This window comes from Vicugna pacos, chromosome 19 (assembly GCF_048564905.1).
Source record: "Vicugna pacos chromosome 19, VicPac4, whole genome shotgun sequence".
In the NCBI taxonomy this organism is placed as follows: domain Eukaryota; kingdom Metazoa; phylum Chordata; class Mammalia; order Artiodactyla; family Camelidae; genus Vicugna; species Vicugna pacos.
In genome coordinates, this window is record NC_133005.1 from 34885734 (window position 1) to 34904268 (window position 18535).

The 18535-nt window shown below is 46.6% G+C and overlaps 1 protein-coding gene across 6 annotated transcripts in view; it reads left to right on the plus strand.

Moving 5' to 3' along the window:
• The window catches only part of EYA2 (EYA transcriptional coactivator and phosphatase 2), a 231391-nt gene that overhangs the window by 96298 nt on the left and 116558 nt on the right, over positions 1–18535 (plus strand). For 5 of the 6 annotated variants that reach the window (XM_072944335.1, XM_072944340.1, XM_072944336.1 and 2 more), the window contains 2 exons: positions 1735–1877; positions 9086–9202. In XM_072944335.1, the coding sequence (XP_072800436.1) occupies positions 1735–1877; positions 9086–9202 (260 nt within the window). Of the gene's footprint in view, positions 1–912; positions 975–1734; positions 1878–9085; positions 9203–18535 lie in introns of those variants that run through there. The other variant, XM_072944341.1, reaches the window with a different exon arrangement.

An 18535-nucleotide genomic window follows, 5' to 3' on the forward strand; every position in this document is an offset into this window, starting at 1 on the left:
GCCTCTGGAGCCAAGGCTCACATTGTATGTCAGCTGTGTGCTCTCGATGTGTTTGTCGCTCTCTGCCTCAGTTTTCTTATCTGTAAAATGGGGATGGGAGTAGTAACTGCCTCCAAGGGTTGTCACGGTTGTTATGAGGTTTAAATGAGCTAGTCCCCATCCCACATGGTGACTGGGACAGTGCCTGGCACATAGTAGGCCCAAGACTTGTTGGTTGTTTTCATCATGCAGTGAAGTGAGCCCTGTAAGGACTGTTGAGGACACAGTGTGAGAGTCTTAAGAAGTGGCTGCACAGAGGCGTGCAGACCCAGGCTTTCCTAAGCATCTGCTTTGCAAGAGGAGGAAATAAGGGGTGTGTGTGTGTGTGTGTGTGTGTGTGTGTATCTTGGTTTTAAAATATTGATGACTTCAAATTAAGAAAGAAACTGCCCTGGCCACAGAAATTACATCTGTAGAGTTACAACCCTGTCCCCTTCCTGTTAGAACAACCCCCTGTGACTTTATTGCTGCCTGCAGGGCTGAGGCAATCTCAGGGCTATTCAGTGAGAAGAAGTAAAGCTTCAGGGTTACAAGTGTGGGCTCTGCAGTCAGACTTCTGAGCTTGAGATCTAGGTTTCCCACTTTCCTGCTGTGACTTCTGGTCTCTGAGCTTCAGTTTTCTCCCCTGTAAGGTGGAAATGATAAGAGCCTCTAACCCAGAGAGTTGATAGGAGTATCTGATGGAATTTAGCGCATTTATCAGGCCTGGGCAACACAGCTTCTAGCCTGTGGTCAGAACGCAGAGATCAGGAGCAGTTATTATATTGCAGCTGTCTTAGGTAAGCGGTCCTTTAAATCCCAGCCCTTCATGGAACCTGTTATTCATCATGGAATAAGGAATCCATTTGTGTTCTTTGGTTGCAAGTAACAGAAATAGACCTTAGCTGATGTTAAGCCCGAAAGGACTTTGGGGAGGATCTGGAGTAGCTCGCAGTGTAAGCAAAAATCGAATAATCAGGCCTTGAGAAAGACCAAGAATAGGACAGCTTAGGAAGAAAGGAACTGAAAAACAGTCTCTTTAAAATGTGGCTGTTGGAGTGAATTATTCAGCCTAAAATTTAAATTCCCAAGACAGAGTCTGATTGGATGATCTTGCTCATGTGCCCTCCCCTTGGCCAAGAGCCAGACATCTTGACTGACAGCCCTGTCAAAGCTGCAATCACTTGGGAAGGTGTCTAAATTAGGGTAAAGAGTCAGGGTGGGATAGGCTGTGTTGTAATAATCAATAAACCCTGTTCTCAGTGGCTTAATGCAACAAAGGTTTGTTTCTTATCTAAAGTCCAATGTTGATCGCATTGTCCAACTCTCCAGGGCACCTCTGCTCCACAGGCTGACTCAGGAATCCAGGATGTAACCACATTGGCTCTGCCATCTCAACTTGTCCCCTCCACAGTGGCTGCCAAAAGAGCAGGAGGGACCCAAGGGATGGTTTTATTGGCCAAATCTTCCAGTGACTTATGCATTCTCTTGGGCAGAACCTAGTCATGGGGTTGAATCTGACTGCAAGGGAGACAGAAACTGTAATCCTCCTGGTGCCCAGGAAGGGAAAGTGAAATGGGATTTGGTGAACACGTAATTTGTCTCTACCCTGGAAAGAGTAAATACCCAAAGGGTAATAATAGTGGTGATACCAAGATAAGGGGGAAGGGATGCTGGGCTGTGCTTGGAGATTTCACCTTGTCTCCTTCCACACAGACCTTGCCCACGTGTCCTGTCCAGCCAGCCTCCCACGGCCATGGCAGCCTACGGCCAGACCCAGTACAGTGCGGGAATCCAGCAGGCCACCCCCTACACGGCTTACCCACCTCCAGCACAAGCCTATGGAATCCCTTCTTACAGTGAGTACCTGACCAAGCCCTTGCTTTCCCCTGGGATCCCCAATGTCATGGTCTTTTTTCTGCCCTATTGTTTCAGTTAATTGCAGAGTGAGAGATGCAGCTAGCCTTATTTTGGTTGGAGATAGAGGAGGACAGACACTTTAAATATAGTTCATGTTCTAGAGACTATAGCAAGGCCTCTTGATTGTAAGAGGAAGAAACTTAACCCAAGCTGGCTTAGGGGAAATGGAAATTTAATGAGTCGCATACTGGTAAATTTGGGGATACAGCTGATGGATCTAGTTGTATGGTATGGCTGTATCTAGGTGTTCAAATGCTGTCAGGAGGAAGATGTCTCAGCATCCTTAGATGTTTTCCTCTGAGCTGACTTTACTTCCATATGGAGTCTTCCCATGTGGCAGCAGAGATGGTACCTGTCAGTTCTGGGTTTGCATCCTTGGAGTGCAGCACTCGTTGTGGAAAGCGAGTTCATCTTTCCCAGCAGTCCCACCAGAATCCAGTATTGACCCTCACAGCTCACGTCAGGTCATGTGACAGTGCTTAGGGCAAGCACGGAGGTGGGGGTGAGGGGGATCGGAGGCTGCAGCATATGGGATGTCTCTGAGGGAGGGGTGGTTCTCCTCAAGGAAAGCACAGTGGTGGTATCAGAAGAGAGAGAAATGGATGCTGGGAAGGCAAAAACAAGAGACCTGCAGACCTCTACTGTCAGAACCCTGCTGCTCAGAACTGGAGACTCAGTGAACCAGGCTCACCATCCACTGCTTGCCTGTCCCTGTCGGCATTCATCAGGGTTCTCCAGAGAAACAGAACCAATGGGATGGAGCTGAGATAAAAAGACAGACACACAGAGAGAGATTTCTCATAGGGGTTGGCTTACCTGATTATGGAGGCTGAGAAGCCCCAAGATCTGTCGTCAACAAGCCAAAGGCCCGGGGGAGCCAATGGTGTCATTCCAGTCTGAGTCTGGAGTCCTGAGAATCAGGATGGCTGGTAGTGTAAGTTCTACTCCAAAGGCCGGGAGGCCTAAGACCCAAGAAGAGCTGATTTTTCAATTTGAGTCTGAAGACAGGACAAGACCAGTGTCTCAGCTCTGCACTCAGAGGAGTGCCCTCTTACTCAGCCTGGTGTTCTATTCAGGTTTTCAGTTGGTTGGAAGAGGCCCACCCGCATGAGGGAGGGCAGTCAGTTTTCCTCAGTCCACTGATTCAAATTAGTCTCTTTCAGAAACATCCCCATAGACACAACCAGAATAATATATGACTGAATGTCTGGGGACTCCATGGCCCAAGTAGACACGTAAAATTAACCTTCACACTGTCTGTGGCTTTATTCATGCTGTTACTTCCCATCTTAACTGGTGTGTCAACCAAAGCCCTTTTGGTAGCACACGACAAAAATCCAATACTAATTAGCTTAAGGAAATAAGGGTGTTTATTGCAAACATACCTGAAAAATCTTAGGGCACTAGCTTCAGGTAGGGTTGGATCCAGGTACATAAGCAATAATATGAGGAATTAGTCTCTCTGCTTCCTTTTGTGTGGGCTTCTGTCTCAGGCAGGCTCTCCACTGTGGGACCAAAGGCATCCTTGGCAGTCCCAGGCTGTAACTCCCCAAAAAGAGAGCCTCCCCACATAGTCCCAGAGGTCCCTCTAACTGGACTCCCATGGCCATCTCTGACCCAAACACAGGGCCGAAAGATGGAATGCTGTGGATGGCCACATTTCACCACGTGTACATCCATGGAACCCGGGTCATGTTGGGCTCACCCAAGAGAACTGATCTGAATGTGAGGAGAAGAGGTCCCCAGAGGAGGAGGAGGCAGACAGAACCACAGACATCCATGCAGATGGCTGTCCAGTCCACCCAAATCCACGGTATCCAGTGGAAAGAACAGGATTGGCCAGCAGGAGACTGACCTCCTAACCCCAGCTGCCTCTGGCTCCTCCAAGCCTCCGTGTCTTCAACTGTTACATTAATATGATCATCTTCTCTTCCCGACTAGATGGTGTGGCTAGAGTGCAGAGACTTGAATTTTTTTCCTCCCTCTTTTCCCTCCCTCCCTCTGTCTTGTCCTTTTGTTCATTCATTCATTCATTCATTCAGCATTGGGTTATGTGCTGGGCATACACAGTGGTCAACAAGTAGAATGTTTGTGGAGCTTACAGTCTACAACAAAGGCTGAAAAGTGAAGGCCAGCAGATAACATGGTCCATGGATATTTTTTTAATCTGTAAAATGTACTTGACGTTTTAAAAATTAATTGCCAGTTTTTACATGGGAAATGTTTACATTGAAATTTCTATTTCTAATGTCAAAAAAAATGACAACAGATGATCGGGCAGCACTGGGCCTACATTTTTTGTGTCAGGAGTGGGTGGGTCTGAATAGGGTGGACCCTGTTAGCTCATATTCACCACAGTCCTCCCCCAGCTTTCAGTACTGGCTTGAATTATCTGCCTGTCCTCTGAAGACCTTTGAGTCTGCCATCCCCAGCCAAGAGGGAGAAGAATATTAAATGAACTTGTAAAAATTGTAGGTGTTATTTCAAATTAAGATGCCTGATACAAAGGAAGAGAAGAAAGTTGTGAGAAGGAACAGAACAGGCAAGATTTAATTTGGGTTCCAGTGCCAGGGAAGACCTTTTAGATGAGGAGTTGATTCAGCTGAGAACTGACAGATGACCGTGTGTTAGCACAGGAGGGAGGGTGTCCAGGGAGAGGGGACCACCCGTGGGAAGGCCTGGGGATGGGAGATGTGTAAAGGCCAGGAAGCCCAGTGGCTGGAACACAGTACAGATGAGGTAGGCAAGGTGGGCAGAGCCTTCGTGCCTGGGAAGGATTTTATTCCAAGTGAAGCAAGAACTCATTGGCAGGTTTATAAACAGAGGGCTATCTGATACAGTCCGGTTTTTTTAATGATCAGTTGGGCTGTTGTCGGGAGGTTGGATTGGGAGGAAGCAAGAGGAGAAACAGGAAGGCAGGTTGGGAGACAGAGAGCCTGGAGTGGAGCAATGGTGGTCTGACGGGCAGTGGACAGACAGAAGTAGACACATTCTGGGGCAGTTGTGGAGTTAGGAGTGACGGGTCCTGGGGCATCAGGTCGGGCATGGATCTAGTCTCCACCACTGAGATGTTGCCGCCCACAGTTCTCAGTGCGCTGTCTCCACTAGTTCTTTTAATCCCCCACTCAATCCTAAGGAGGAAGGGTTCCATCATTCTCCTCTTTCAAGGGATAAATAAATGGAAGCTCAGAGAGGATAAATAACTTGCCCAGGGCCCCCAGCTGGTCGGCGGCAGAGGTGGAGTTAACACCCGGGCAGCCTGGGTCTGGAGTCCAGGCCCCTCACCGCAGAGCTCTGCCTGAGCGCACATTTCATCAGTCCTGGGGGATTACCTATGACAGACCTTCACCAACTGGTGTGGGCATCTCTTCTAACCCCTATGCCTCCTGTGATCGATTTGTGATAAAATCACACGTAAGTTACCCCGTTTGGCTGACAGCCAAGAAAAATGAAGCTGGATTATTTTTCAGCATAAAAGAGCAAACCAGCCCTGTTTCCAGACAAAACATGGCATCAGGTGGAAATGAATTTGGTTCAAAGTCAGTTTATAGCCTCGCTTACTTTCAGGGGATCCATTTCCTGAGAATACAGCGTAAGTGGTAGGATCACATGTCCTGGGTTCACACCCCACCTCTGCCTCTTGCTGGTCCTAAGACCCTGGGCAAGTTCCCCCCTTTATACAATGGGAGTGATACCAAGTCTGGCTTCCTCATGGTTGTTGTGAAGATGAAATGAGATCATGTGCATCAAGAGTCAGCTCCCTTTTTCTGTAAAGGGTCAGATCGTAAATATTTTCAGCTTTCTGAGCCATACTATCTCTGTCACAGCCACTCAACACTGCCGTCCGAGCATGAAAGCAGCCAGACAGTATGTAAACTTATGGGTGTGTCTTGGGTTCCAATAAAACTTTATTTACACAAACAGGCAATGGGCCAGACTTGGCCCCCAACCATAATGTGTCAACCCCTGATCTATATAAAAGGCTTACCTCACAGGGCCTGCCCCAAGGGAAATGCTCAATCAGTACAGGAGAAGCCCGGCTGCCACACACCCCCGCGATGTCCACGTCACTGAGTAATGACAGGCGAGATGAAGAGCCGTTTCCCTGCAAACATGCCTGTGCCCCAGCAAGCCGTGTTTGCTCACCGTCTGGACGAACCTTGTTGAATCTTGTTAGGAAACTTCTCTCCTTGCTCCCTGACAAGTAGCATGATTACTTTTGTTTAAATAGCTACAGGGAAATAACAACACAATTGAGCAAACTAGAGGCAAGGTCAGAGTATGGAGGGTTTTTTTTCCTCTATTTATTATGCAACATTTAAGACACATGTGAAAGCATAAAGACTAGCAGTACAAATGCCCATGAACTGACCATCCAACATTAAAAAAAAGGGAGATGTCCTCCCTTTATTCTCAAATACACACCTCCCTGGATTTGCTGTTTCTCATTTGCTCTTTCTGCATTTCCTTACATAGAATAGAGGTCGACCAACTTTTTCCGTAAACAGCCTGATAAGAAATCTCTTGGGCTTTGCAGGCCATACGATGTCGATCGCAACTACTCAGCTCTGCCCTTGTATCTCAGAAGCAGCCACAGATGATACAGAAACCAATGGGTGTACAGACAGACCCTGTTCTATTGCACTTTGCTTTGTTGCATTTTTTACAAATCGACGGTTTGTGGCAACCCTGTGTCGAGCAAGTCTGTCAGCATCATTTTTCCAACTGCATTTGCTCACTTCATGTCTCTCTGTCACACTTTGGTAGTAATTCTCACAACATTTCAGACCTTTTGATTTTGTTCTGTCTGTTACGGTGATTTATGATCAGTGATCTTTGACGTTACTATTGTGATTGTTTTAGGATGCCACAAACTGCGCCCAGGTAAGAAAAACAGCAAACTTAATCAATAAATGTGTGTGTCCCACTGACCATCTGTTCCCCTGTCTCTCTCTCTCTCCTTGGGCCTCCATCTTCCCTGAGACACAGCAGTATTGAAATTAGGCCAATTAATAGCCCTACAATGGCCTCAAAGTGTTAAGTAAAAGGAAGGGTCACACATCTCTCATTTGAAATCAAAAGCTACAAATAATGAAGCTTAGTGATGAAGCCATGTAGAAAGTTGAGGGAGGCCAAAACTGGACCTCTTTCACCACCGAGCCAGCCCTCATGGGTGACTTGGAGGAGTTCAAGATTTCAGTGGAGGAAGCAGCTGCAGGTGTGATGGAACTAGCAAGAGACCTAGAATTGGAACATTGGAAGACGTGACCAAGTTGCTGCAATCTCATGGTTAAACTTTCACGAAGAGTTGCTTCTTACGGGTGAGCAAAGAAAGCGGTTACTTGAGATGAAATCTACTCCCAGCAAAGATAATGTGAAGGTTCTTGAAATGACAGCAAAGCATTTAGAATATTACATTAACCTAGTTGATAAAGCAGTGACAGAATTTGTGACAGCTGACTCCAATTTTGAAAGAAGTTCTACTGTGGGTAAAATGCTGTCAAACTGCATTACACACTACAGAGAAATCGTCCGTGAAAGGAAGAGTCAACCAATGCAGCGTATTTCATTTTGTCTTTAAGAAATTGCCACAGCCACCCCAGCCTTCAGCAGTCATCACCCTGATCAGTCAGCAACCATCGACATTGAGGCAAGACCCTCCACCAGCAAAAAATTGCAATTCTTTTTGTAACCATCATCTGAAGGCTCAGGTGACAGTTAGCATTTTTTAGCAATAAAGTAGTTTTAAATGAAGATATGTAGATTGCTTTTTAAGACATAATGTTATTGCACACTTAATAAGACTACAGTATAGTGTAAACCCAACTTTTATGTGTACTAGGAAACCAGAAAAGCCATGTGACTTGCTTTATTTCGATATTCGCTTTATTGTGTGCAAGAGATGCGTGTTTCTAAATACCTCATTCAGAGCCTCATATGCTCATTCTTTCCTCTTCTTTTCATCTCCCGATAATCCTGCCAGCAGGAATCAGCATTTTATTTTGTAAGGGAGGAGACTTTCAGGCTGGGGTTGGAGGAGACACTGTCCAGGCCACCCAGTAATGAAGCAACCCATTTGGGACTCCAGCCCAAAATCCATCATTTTTACCTTACTAAGCATTCTCTTTATTTATGGGGCTGAGTCGGGGAGAAGGAGGGAAACCACAATTACAGAACCATCCCCAGAACGAGAAGTGTTCTTTGAAAAAAAAAAAACGCAGATTTAAATAGTATCGAAATACTATTTTACCCCTATAAGATTAGCAAAGATAAGCAAAGTTTATTACATTTTAAATAAAAATATAATGTATGGGCTACTGATGTTGGATCAGCCCCCTCCCTTAATACAATCCCTTCTCCAGCCCCTCGCTGATGAAATTGATGTCTCTGCTTTGGGGAAGCATGTCAGAGTTTGGCTGAAGCGGAAGGCAGATTTGTAACTGTGGCCTTTGGATAAGCAGGTCCCCCCACAAGAAGAGTGGCGAGCATGTCTTAGGGGTCAGTGGCATTATCTCTACAAAGAACAAATGGCTCATTCAACACCTTCGCCCCCAAATCCTGATAGACGTTTAAGCCATATATGGAGCCAGTCCTTGGAATAGGGGGGTGGTAAACTGACTACCATCAGAGCCTGGCAGGAAGCATGAAGCTTGATGGCATGTGCAAAATATGAGACCTTCTTAGCCTGCCTTTCTCTCTCTCATTTTTGAATGTGTCCTAGGATGCAAAAACAACAAACAACACTAAAAAACACTGCAATGGAAAAACAGCATCTTAAAACCAGCCACAGTGTCTCAGAGACAGTATGGGATCCGTGGTGACCTGGGAAGCACACAGATTGGGGATCCTGCGGGTGAAGCCTGTCATCACGTGGGAACTCAGGCATGTGGTTTCTAGATCATCCTGTTGATAGAGAGAAGCCATAAGCCTAGGGTTTTTTTGGGGGGGGGGACGGAATCTCCTGTTGTTTAAACAAAAGCAACCGATTTCAGATTTTTCTTTAAAATACGCAGACCAGGCAAGATTCATATGTAGGCTAACTTCAGCTCATAAAACCGCATGCTGTCTTGACTTACTGGCTCTCCTGTGGGTGACAAGGAAGCATCCTAATTATGTGTGCCTGGTGCTTCTTTTTCCTCCTTCCAAGGCATCAAGACAGAAGATAGCTTGAACCATTCCCCCGGCCAGAGTGGATTCCTCAGCTACGGCTCCAGCTTCAGCACCCCACCCACTGGACAGAGCCCATACACCTACCAGATGCACGGTGAGTGTGGCGCTGCGGCCCCTTCCAGCCGTCTCTAATTCACTGCCTGAGTTGAGTGTCCAGTCGTTCATTCGTTTATTCAGCAATTTTTTGGAGTACCTACTATGTGCCAGGATCTATCTCAAGAGTTGCTGTGGTGGGCAGAGGAGATATGACTCATGGCAATTCCAGAGCAGGAGGGAGAGACTGACAATAAACCAGGCAGCAAGTAGACGGTGAATTTTGGAAGGGGTTGAATGCAATGAAGCAAATAAACACACTCTTTGCATAGACAGTGATGGGTAGTTGTGGAGTCAGGAGAGGTGGGACAGGTAACTTTAGACAGAGTCATAGGGAAGGCTCTTTGAAGAGGTGACATTGGACAGAGACCTAAAGTGTGAGGCAGAAACAGCTATGCGCAGACCTGGGGAAAGAGCATTCAGGCAGAGGGAGCAGCTCATACAAAAGCTGTGTGAAGAGAAGTGTCTTAATGTGTTTGAGGCAGAGAATAGAGGCCAGTGAGGCAGGAGCAGGGTCAAGGGAATGTAGGAGGAGAGAGTCTTGGGGGAGGGCAGGGCCGAATCATGTAGAGCCTTGAGGGCTGTGGGAAGGTGCTGACTTTGATTTTAAGTGTGATAGGACAGGAAGGTCCATTGTAGACTCAGAAAAATGCCAGCTGTGGGGAATACTGGATAGGAAGGAGGAAAGGAGCTCTTATCCCAGGCAGGAGGTTCTGGGCGCTGCATCCCCACTGGGTAGCCTCAGGGAAGAAACACCAGTGTGTACCTCCCACCCTGCACACCCTAAAAAACTGGCTTGCTGGATTTTCCTGTACCCACCTCCACTCTTTCACCATCCAAGTAAAAGGAGGAGAAGAGACTGAGGCATGAAGGAAATGCCTGATCTGCCCGGCATCAGGGCAAGGAGTTTAGATTTTACTGCAGGTGCAGTGAGAAATGGGCTGTGTCAGGTCTCTTGGGGGTCTGGTGGATCCCCAACTCCCAGCCTCACTCAAAGTCTGCTCCTGTCCTTGGTACTCTCCTGCCTCCTCTGTTTCTGCTCTCACCTCTGTCTCCCACAGTGGCCTTTCTGGGTCCCACAGAAGGGTATAAGCTGCTGGGACCCATCTTCAAGTGGGGGAGTGAATTATGGCACCAATCCTGATGATAAAGGCTTGTGAAGACACTGAACTGGGACTTGCATTTGGGTCAGTATCAACCAGTTTGTTTCAGCTCTTACAACAGAAACAGAACTGACTGCCTTGGGGCTTCTAAGGCTACAGAGGTTGAAGACAAACACGGCCCACCCTCCTTTAGTCTGAGACGCCCACCCCCCACCCTGCTCCAGTGTAATAAGTGAGTTTAGTTACGTAGGAGTGGGTCCCCATCCATCCATTCATTCCTTGTGTATTACTGAGGCACTTGTAGGCACTGGAAACACAGCAGCCAATAAAGATAGTTCCCTCATGGAGAGAGACAGACAGTGATCAAGTAAATAAATTGATCCTTACAGATTGTGATAAATCGTGTGAAGGACAAAGACAAGGTGGTGTGTGATGGGCAGTGATGAAGGGAGTGGTGATGGACATTACCCAGGAGGTTAGGGAGACCTGAGTGATGGAAAGGAGCCAGGCACATGAGTAGCTGGAGACAGGACAGCCCAGGCAGAGGGACCAGCAAGAGCAAAGGCCCAGAGTCAGGAAAAGGCTTGTAGTGTTAGAAGACGCCAAAGGAGAGCCAAGAATCTGGGTGTAGTAAGTAGCGGAGATGAGACTAGGAAGTGAAGCAGGAGCCCCCCCCCCACCCCGGATGGGGGCATATGTTATTAGAATATGTTATTTCTTCTCTGGTCCTTATAGCAGTCACATGAGGTGGACCCCACCAGCTCTGCTTTACACACGATGAAAGTGAGGCTCAGAGCAGAGAAATGACTCGCCTGAGATCCCAGAGCCACTAAGTGTGCAGAGCTGGAATTCAGGGTAGAATTCCAGAGCCTGTGTCGTTTCCTCCAACAGCTATTTCCTGTATCCTTCAGGAATCCATATTCCATCCCAGCTCTGCATACACACGATTCCTCTTGATCTTGCCAATAGCCCTAAGACGTAGGTTCTATCATTGTCCCCATCTTACAGGTGGAAAAACTGAGGCACAGCATGGTAAAGTAGCCAAGGTCACATGGTTGTGGCCATGGGATTTGAAACTAGGCAGTTACACTCCAGAGCCCAGGCACGTAACCCCAACGCCAGCCTGCCCTCCACACTCTCCCAGATCCATCTAGAAGACGATCCTGCATGGACGAGCCCTGGCAGAGCCTTGCCCCCCACCTCCATCCCCATCAGCCTCTCACAAATGGAAAAACATCTCCTGTTCTGTTCCCACCCGACCATGGGAATAATCCAGGTTATTTTCTTATCGCCCTCGTGGCCCAGATGCCAGCTGGACTTTGTCCCAATTAACTGCCTTCGGTCTGATGCTAATGGCCATAAACTGCTCTTGAGACAGCCCAGGCATTTTGCAAGCCTGACATAGTCCTCCTTAAGTATTTTTTTTTCAAACACAAACACACAGAAGGCTCACACACCATGCCCATGTGCTTCCTATTAACTTTTTTTTTCAAGTTGTTCCAGAGGAGAAATAAACTCTCGAACTACTCTGTGCACATTTCAGAGCAGAAGACGTTGGTGGAGTTTAGTTTTGGGGTTGGGGGGGCAACAAAGAAGGGAATAAAGAGGGAGATGGAGACTGAGTTGTAGGCCTGAAAGCACCGACTTGGAGTAAAACTGGTCTGTGTTTAGAAGCTGGGCTGAGTCCTTTTCCTTCCTAAGAATGAAAATCATAACTATGTAGCAGCAAGAAGAACCTCGGTCAGGAGCACCCCACCGTTTACAGTGAGGCACCGCAGCTGTCTGGCTTGCTTAGGGTCACAGAGCCAGCACTAGGTAAGCCCAGGGGCCTCCCCCTGGGTCTTCTACCTGATTTCATCAACTTCCAGAAACCTCAGCAGAGCCCCAAGGCCCTGGTTGGAGATGTGTATCTGCATGGATAACACTGCCTCCCCACCAAATGTACAGTGAACGTTAAAAAGAAGAGTTCACAGCCGTTCTTCAGCCATTTCATGGTTGTTTGTTTTCTTTTTTTAAGTTCACCCAGGGGTTTTTATAGCTGAAATATATTTCTTAGGGGGTTGATTTTTTTGTTGTTGTTCCATTTTGGCTTCTCCTGCTAAAACACCGCTGTTCACAGAAATGACCAGAAAGATTAAAAAGAAAAGAAGAAGCATCTTGCGAGTATGTCGTAAGACCTTGCTGGTGCCACAGAGGGGTTGGATGCCCCCCCCGGGGGGGGGCTGTTGGGGGACTAGGTGGAATGGTCATGGGCACATAGATGAGGTCCGTAACGGCAGAGTGGACTTTCGTTTCTCTCACTGATTTTGTAACATGATCGTTGAAAGCCATAACTGAAGTCAGGCCACTTAACTTCCCAGTTGTGTACTCGGTGTACGAGCATGTGACCTTGAGCCACGTTTCTTCTTAGAACGTCAGTTTCTTCCCCTGTGAAATGGGAATACAAGTAGGACCTGCGCATGGGGCGCTGCAGTAATTAAATGAGTTAATGTACGTGCAGTGTTTAGAATAGCACCTGGCAAAACTAAGTGCCCTACAAATGTAAAATATCACTGTTACCCTAAACTCAGATTTGATGGTCTTAAATTTTTCCCCAGTTCACTTCTCTTTCCTGAGCTCTGTGTTTTAGGAAGTCGTTGTGGTAAGAGAAAGACCAGTTTGAGACTTTTGAGCCATCGACATAGCACAAACGCCCCTTTGGTGAAATCCGCATTGTAAGGCTGGGGCCGGCACGGGGCTTAAGCACCGTGGGAGTGCCCTCTTCTGTGGGAATTCCTCTCGTATTATACCAAAGGCAGGGAAAACCCCTACTTTCCCCCATCAATCCCATTATTTTAGTGCAAGATTTTGCGCAACGCACGGCCTCTCAGAATTTAGCAAAAATACTGGTACGTATTCTTGTGTTCGTAGGTAACATGCTGTACACACTCTCTGCACTTTGCTTTCTTCATTTAGGTGTGGACCTTGGAGAACTTCGTAAGTCAATATATAGAAAGAGCTTCCTCATTCTTTCCGCAGATGCCTATTATTCCTTTGAATGATACGCTGTAAATGATTTAACCAGTTCCTTATTGGGTGTTTCCAGTCTTTTGCAATTACCATCAATATGACTTTGAATATCCCTGTATGCCCATTGTTTTGTTTTTCTGCAAGTGTATCTGATGGGCAAGTTTCCAGCAGTGGAATTCAGGGTCAAGGGGAAAGTACATATTTAAATTTGGTAGATATCTCCAAGTTACCCTCTGTAAGGATTCTATCCATTTAAACTTCTACCAGCAGTGTCTGAGAGGGCCTGTTTTGCCAACCCAGTGTCATCTAATTCTTGGAGTTTTTGTCAGTCTGATGCATGAGAAAATGGTATCTCAGTGTGGTACCAGTTTCTAAGTGTGTCTTACAAGTTTGAGCATCTTTTCAGATCTTTGACCAATTTGTGTTTTCTTTTCTGTGAACTAGGGGATTAGACTTGAAAAACTACCAAAAAGAGTGGTGCAGTACCAGCCATACCAATATTGAAATATATTATAAAACTTCTGGTTCTGATATTTAACTAGACTAACTGGCTAATAGAGAAGGCTGAACAGTCCAGAAAGAGACAAAACATAGGGCAGATGGCATCCAAGTCAGTGGGGAAAGATGGAATATTCAGTGAGTGGTGTTGGAACAACTGGTTAGCCATCTGGGAAAGAAAAAAAAAAGATCCACTCCTATTACTGTATACAAGAAGAAAATCCAAATGGATCGACAGTTTAAATGTCAAAAGTAAAACTATAAAAGTACTAGAACAAGAATGAACAAACTTTTTATAACCTTGGAGTGGAAAAGGCTTTCCTAACCATGATTCAGAAGTCCAGACGCCATCGATGAAACGATTGACAAGTTTGAGTCTAGGTGCTTTTTTGGTTTTGGTTTTGGTGCCGCAAAGAACACCAAAGTAAAAGTCAGAACGACAAAAGCAAACAAACAAAACAAAAAACAAACTGGTATCAGATCTAATCAGAAATGAACTGTCATTCTCTTTCAAACGATCCTACAGTTCTATGAATTAAACTGCTCTGAGATGTGATTCTTCTAAGTAAAAGAAGCTGTTCTGTTCCCAGGAGTGGTGGGATCTGTGGCAAATTGGAGAGTACACGCCCATCGAAGTTGGTGGGTGGGGTGGTTATTTAGCTTTAGCTCATTGCTGCCACACTGGAAAGGGACCCCAGAGAGGTCAGATCTTCCCATTTTTCAAGGTAATCCTCAAAAGTATATTAATATAATATCTCATTCTTCCCAACATTGACAATGGGTTTAAGTAATCTTTAAAACACCTTGTGAAGCAGACAGACATGTATGTGGCTGGTCTTTGTGCCTCTGTGTTGCAATCTGGTTCCGTATTTTAACTGAACCATAGATAATGAGACCAGAAATGGAAGGAGAAAATTCCAAGCCAAGTGGTGACTTGCGGAGCCAGAAAGATCACCCCTTTTGGTTTCCACCTCTGGCTTATTTTAGTCAGTGAGGCAAGTCCCAGAGGACTTGGGTGATAGGTGTGGTTATAGCCAAATTGGAACCCAGTGGCCTCCTAGTGGGCTAGAGTATTTCCCTATTTCTTCTTGGCAGCAGTGACTTTGAGGCTGTCCCATCCCAGCCAGTTTTGAGCAGGCTAAGTCTGCCCGGTCTCCCTGTGTCGGTCAAGACAGGAGCCAGGCTTGGCATCCCACGGGTTCCTGGACTGAGGTCAAGTTTCCTGGTGTGAATCAGCAACTCTTTTGCTCACGAAGACTTGGATGAAGTTTTCCGGTACCTGTCGGCACTCTTGTGCATGCAGCTCCTCCCCCTCGGCGGTTACCTTCTTGTCACCTTCACGCGTGTTGGCAGGCCTGCTGCCTCCTGCTTGTGCTGAAGTCTTCTGGATTTAGGACATGTCGCGGTTAAATGGATGGTCTTTTCCTCCAGTTTGGTAACGAGGTTGATTTGGTCACCCCTGTCTCCCAGTGATGGCTGGAGGTGACAGGTGAAAACAGCTGGAGAGACTGAGAGTTAGTTGGGAGATTTGGAGGGAGTTTGATAAACAGCAATTCACTAAGGCAGCACTGGCCCGTGTGTGATGATGGAAACGTTCTTTATCTGCATTGTCCAACGTAGTAGCTGCCAGCCACAGATGGCTATTGAACATGGGAACGTGGCTAGTGCAACTGAGGAACTGAAGTTCTAATTTTGTTTGATTTTAGTTCATTATAATGTGAATGTAAATGGCTAGTGGCTGCCGTGTTGGGCAACGCAACTCCAAGGGATGAGTGAAGCCAACTCTTAACTTGATTCTGCTGGAGTTGGGTCAGTGTGATTAGCAGGCACTATGGACTGGATGCTTAGTCCCCCCAGAATGCATAGTTGAAGTCCTAGCCCACCAGGTGATGGCATTTGGAGACAGGGCCTTAAGGGTGGGGCCATCTTGATGGGACTGGCGTCCTTACAAAAAGAGGAAGAGAGAGAGATCTCTTTCTCTGTCCTCTTGTACACACTGAGGAAAGGCCATGTAAGGACACAGCGAGAGAAGGTAGCCGTCTGAAGCCAGGAAGAGAGCTCTCATCAGGAACCAGGTCAGCCAGCACCCTGATCTCAGACCTCCAGCTTCCAGAACTGTGAAAAATGAATTTCTGCTGTTTAAACTACCCAGTCCATGGTATTTTGTTATGACAGCATCTCAGTTTCCCTCAGAAGGCAGTTGAGGCCTGTGAGTGGTGAGCAGCCTGGACACCAGGGCTGTTTACACCCAGGCTCTCAACCCCATCAGACCCAATGCCCCCCATCCCCACTTTTTATAACAAATGTCCTAGAAAGCCACTTCACTAGCTTGAAATTTAATTCATACATAATTGAACCTACTTATGTGTATCTTTTTAAGTCAAGCAGAATGCCCTTACTGTAACATAATTTATAAACTGTATAGTTGAGCATGTAACTGCACAGCCATGACCCAGACAACATAAATGAAATACTCAGACACAACCACATGAAGACTCACGAGCTAGTGGCTGATGAGCTGAGTTCTATGGCCAGGCAGATACCTTCAGGGTGTGGCCATCGGCAACTTGAACTTCCATCATGGTAGATAGGTCTTGGTGAAATCCGAAGGAAACAAAGGATGGCTGTCCTTCTACTGACAGTGGTAGCATCACTGTGAAATGACCCTGAAGGAGTGACAGCCTCTAGGGACATGTTATCCCAGAGGTCACGGGGATAAGGCTCCCAGAACAAATGAAGATGCTCAGATACCATGGTTTATTTATTAAATCGACTTCAAACAAGTTGACACATGAAGGACAGAGTCCAAGGAGGTGGAAGGGCTGCACGGCCTGGACCCCGGGTTCTAGATTTGTCCTGTCTCTCGTTCTCTCAGCCCCATCAGCCTTCCTGGTGATGGTGTGTGTGGTCAGTAGGACCGGAACTGAAGCTGAGCAGGGGCTCAGCAGCTGAAAGGTGCTTGGAGCCAGCCCACCACCGCGCTCAGGGAGACGCACAGGAGCAACTCTGCCTGGTAGCACTGTGGCTCCCTCGTCACGCAGCTGGGCAGTCCTGACTTTCAGCCGTATTTCTAAGGTTGAGGACACTTGGGGCCAGACGGGTTGTCACCAGTGGGGGTTTGACGTAACTGTCGGCTTGGAGGTATTTTACCTCTTCCTTTGGCTCCTTTCTGTCCATAAGTGACACTTGTCTTTCTTCCATCCTTTTTATCACATATTCCGTTTAGTACATCATACAACTTACTTTCTTATTCTCTGTTCTTCGCACATCTTTAGAATTTTGCCCGTATCTCACAAGCTACTTGCTTACTAAGTTTATATAACACTTCTTATGAGTTTCATGCATCCCATCTCTTTCTCTCATTTTCTCCATAGCATAATTGAATATTGTCAAATAGTGGATTAGGAGGAACTGACAACACTGCAGTGTGGTACAGCTGCAGGTGAGCCCATAATAGTAGCATTACTGCAAAGTCTCATGTATCCACAAAAAAATCCTTTATATTTACGTGTAAAATGGACTGAAACGCTAGGACAGGGATTAACAAACTTTTTCTGTAAAAGGGCCAGACAGTACCTATTTCAGACTTTTCAGGCCTTGGGGTTTTGTGCCAGTTCTCATAACTCTGCCCTTGTAACTTGAAAGCAACCATAGATGACCTGTGGATGAATGTGCAAGGCAGTTTTCCAATACAGTGTCATTTTCAAAAACAGGTGGTGGGCTGGATTTGGCCCTCGGACTGAAGTTTGCTGACCCCTATGTCATATGATCAGATATTGATCAGATAATTAAAGCCAAGTCTTTACCTGCATCAATGTCTGATGAGTTATTCAAAAGCCAGGTAGGACCCAGGAAAGTCTTCATTTTGCTGGACTATTCCATGAATTGCAGAATGTCTAGCACTCCCGTCACCTGCCCACTAAATGCTACTAGGGTCCCCAATAAAAGTGTCCCCATAAAATTCTAAGTGCCCTGAGTGGTACCACAGTCCTCTTGAGAACCACTGGTTTACTTGGCAGCAGGTACAGGCAATGGGGAGAGATGGCTGTGTGTGCAGGAAGAGACTCTGTCATTCACTTAACAAGCATTCCTGAGCACCGGCTGTGTTCTAGGCAGCGTGCTGGGTACTGGCCACACAGCCCCGAACTGACAGTCAAACCCTGCCTTTGTGGAATTTATATCCCAATGAGAGGATACACTGTATTAGCCTGGTCTAGTTTCCATAACAAAAAACCATAGACTGGGTGGCTTAAATGACAGAAATATATTTGCTCACAGTAGAAAGAGGCGCCAGCAGATTCGGTTTCTGGTGAGAGCTCTCTCTTCTCGGCTTGAATTAGAGCCCCAACCTTATGTCCTCACTTAACCCCATTACCTCCCTAAGTCCCCGACTCCAAATACAGTCACACTGGGGATTGGGACTTCAGTGTATGAATTGGGGGGAGATGTCACAATTCAGTCTATGACAGACAGAGGACAAAGTAAGAGCAAATGACAGGATGATGTCAGCAGTGATGACTGCTCTGGGGGAAATAAACAGGGAGATGTATCAGAGAGAAAAGGGGGGAAAAGGGTCTAATTTGGGGGCCGGGCAGGCAGGGTCTTGGAGGAGGTGACAGTAGAGCTGGTACATGCCGATTAAGAAAAGCGGCCATGGGTCCTGAGTGTTCCAGGCAGAGGAGGGTAGTAGGGGGAGGATGAGGTCGGAAGGCGGGGGAGGCCAG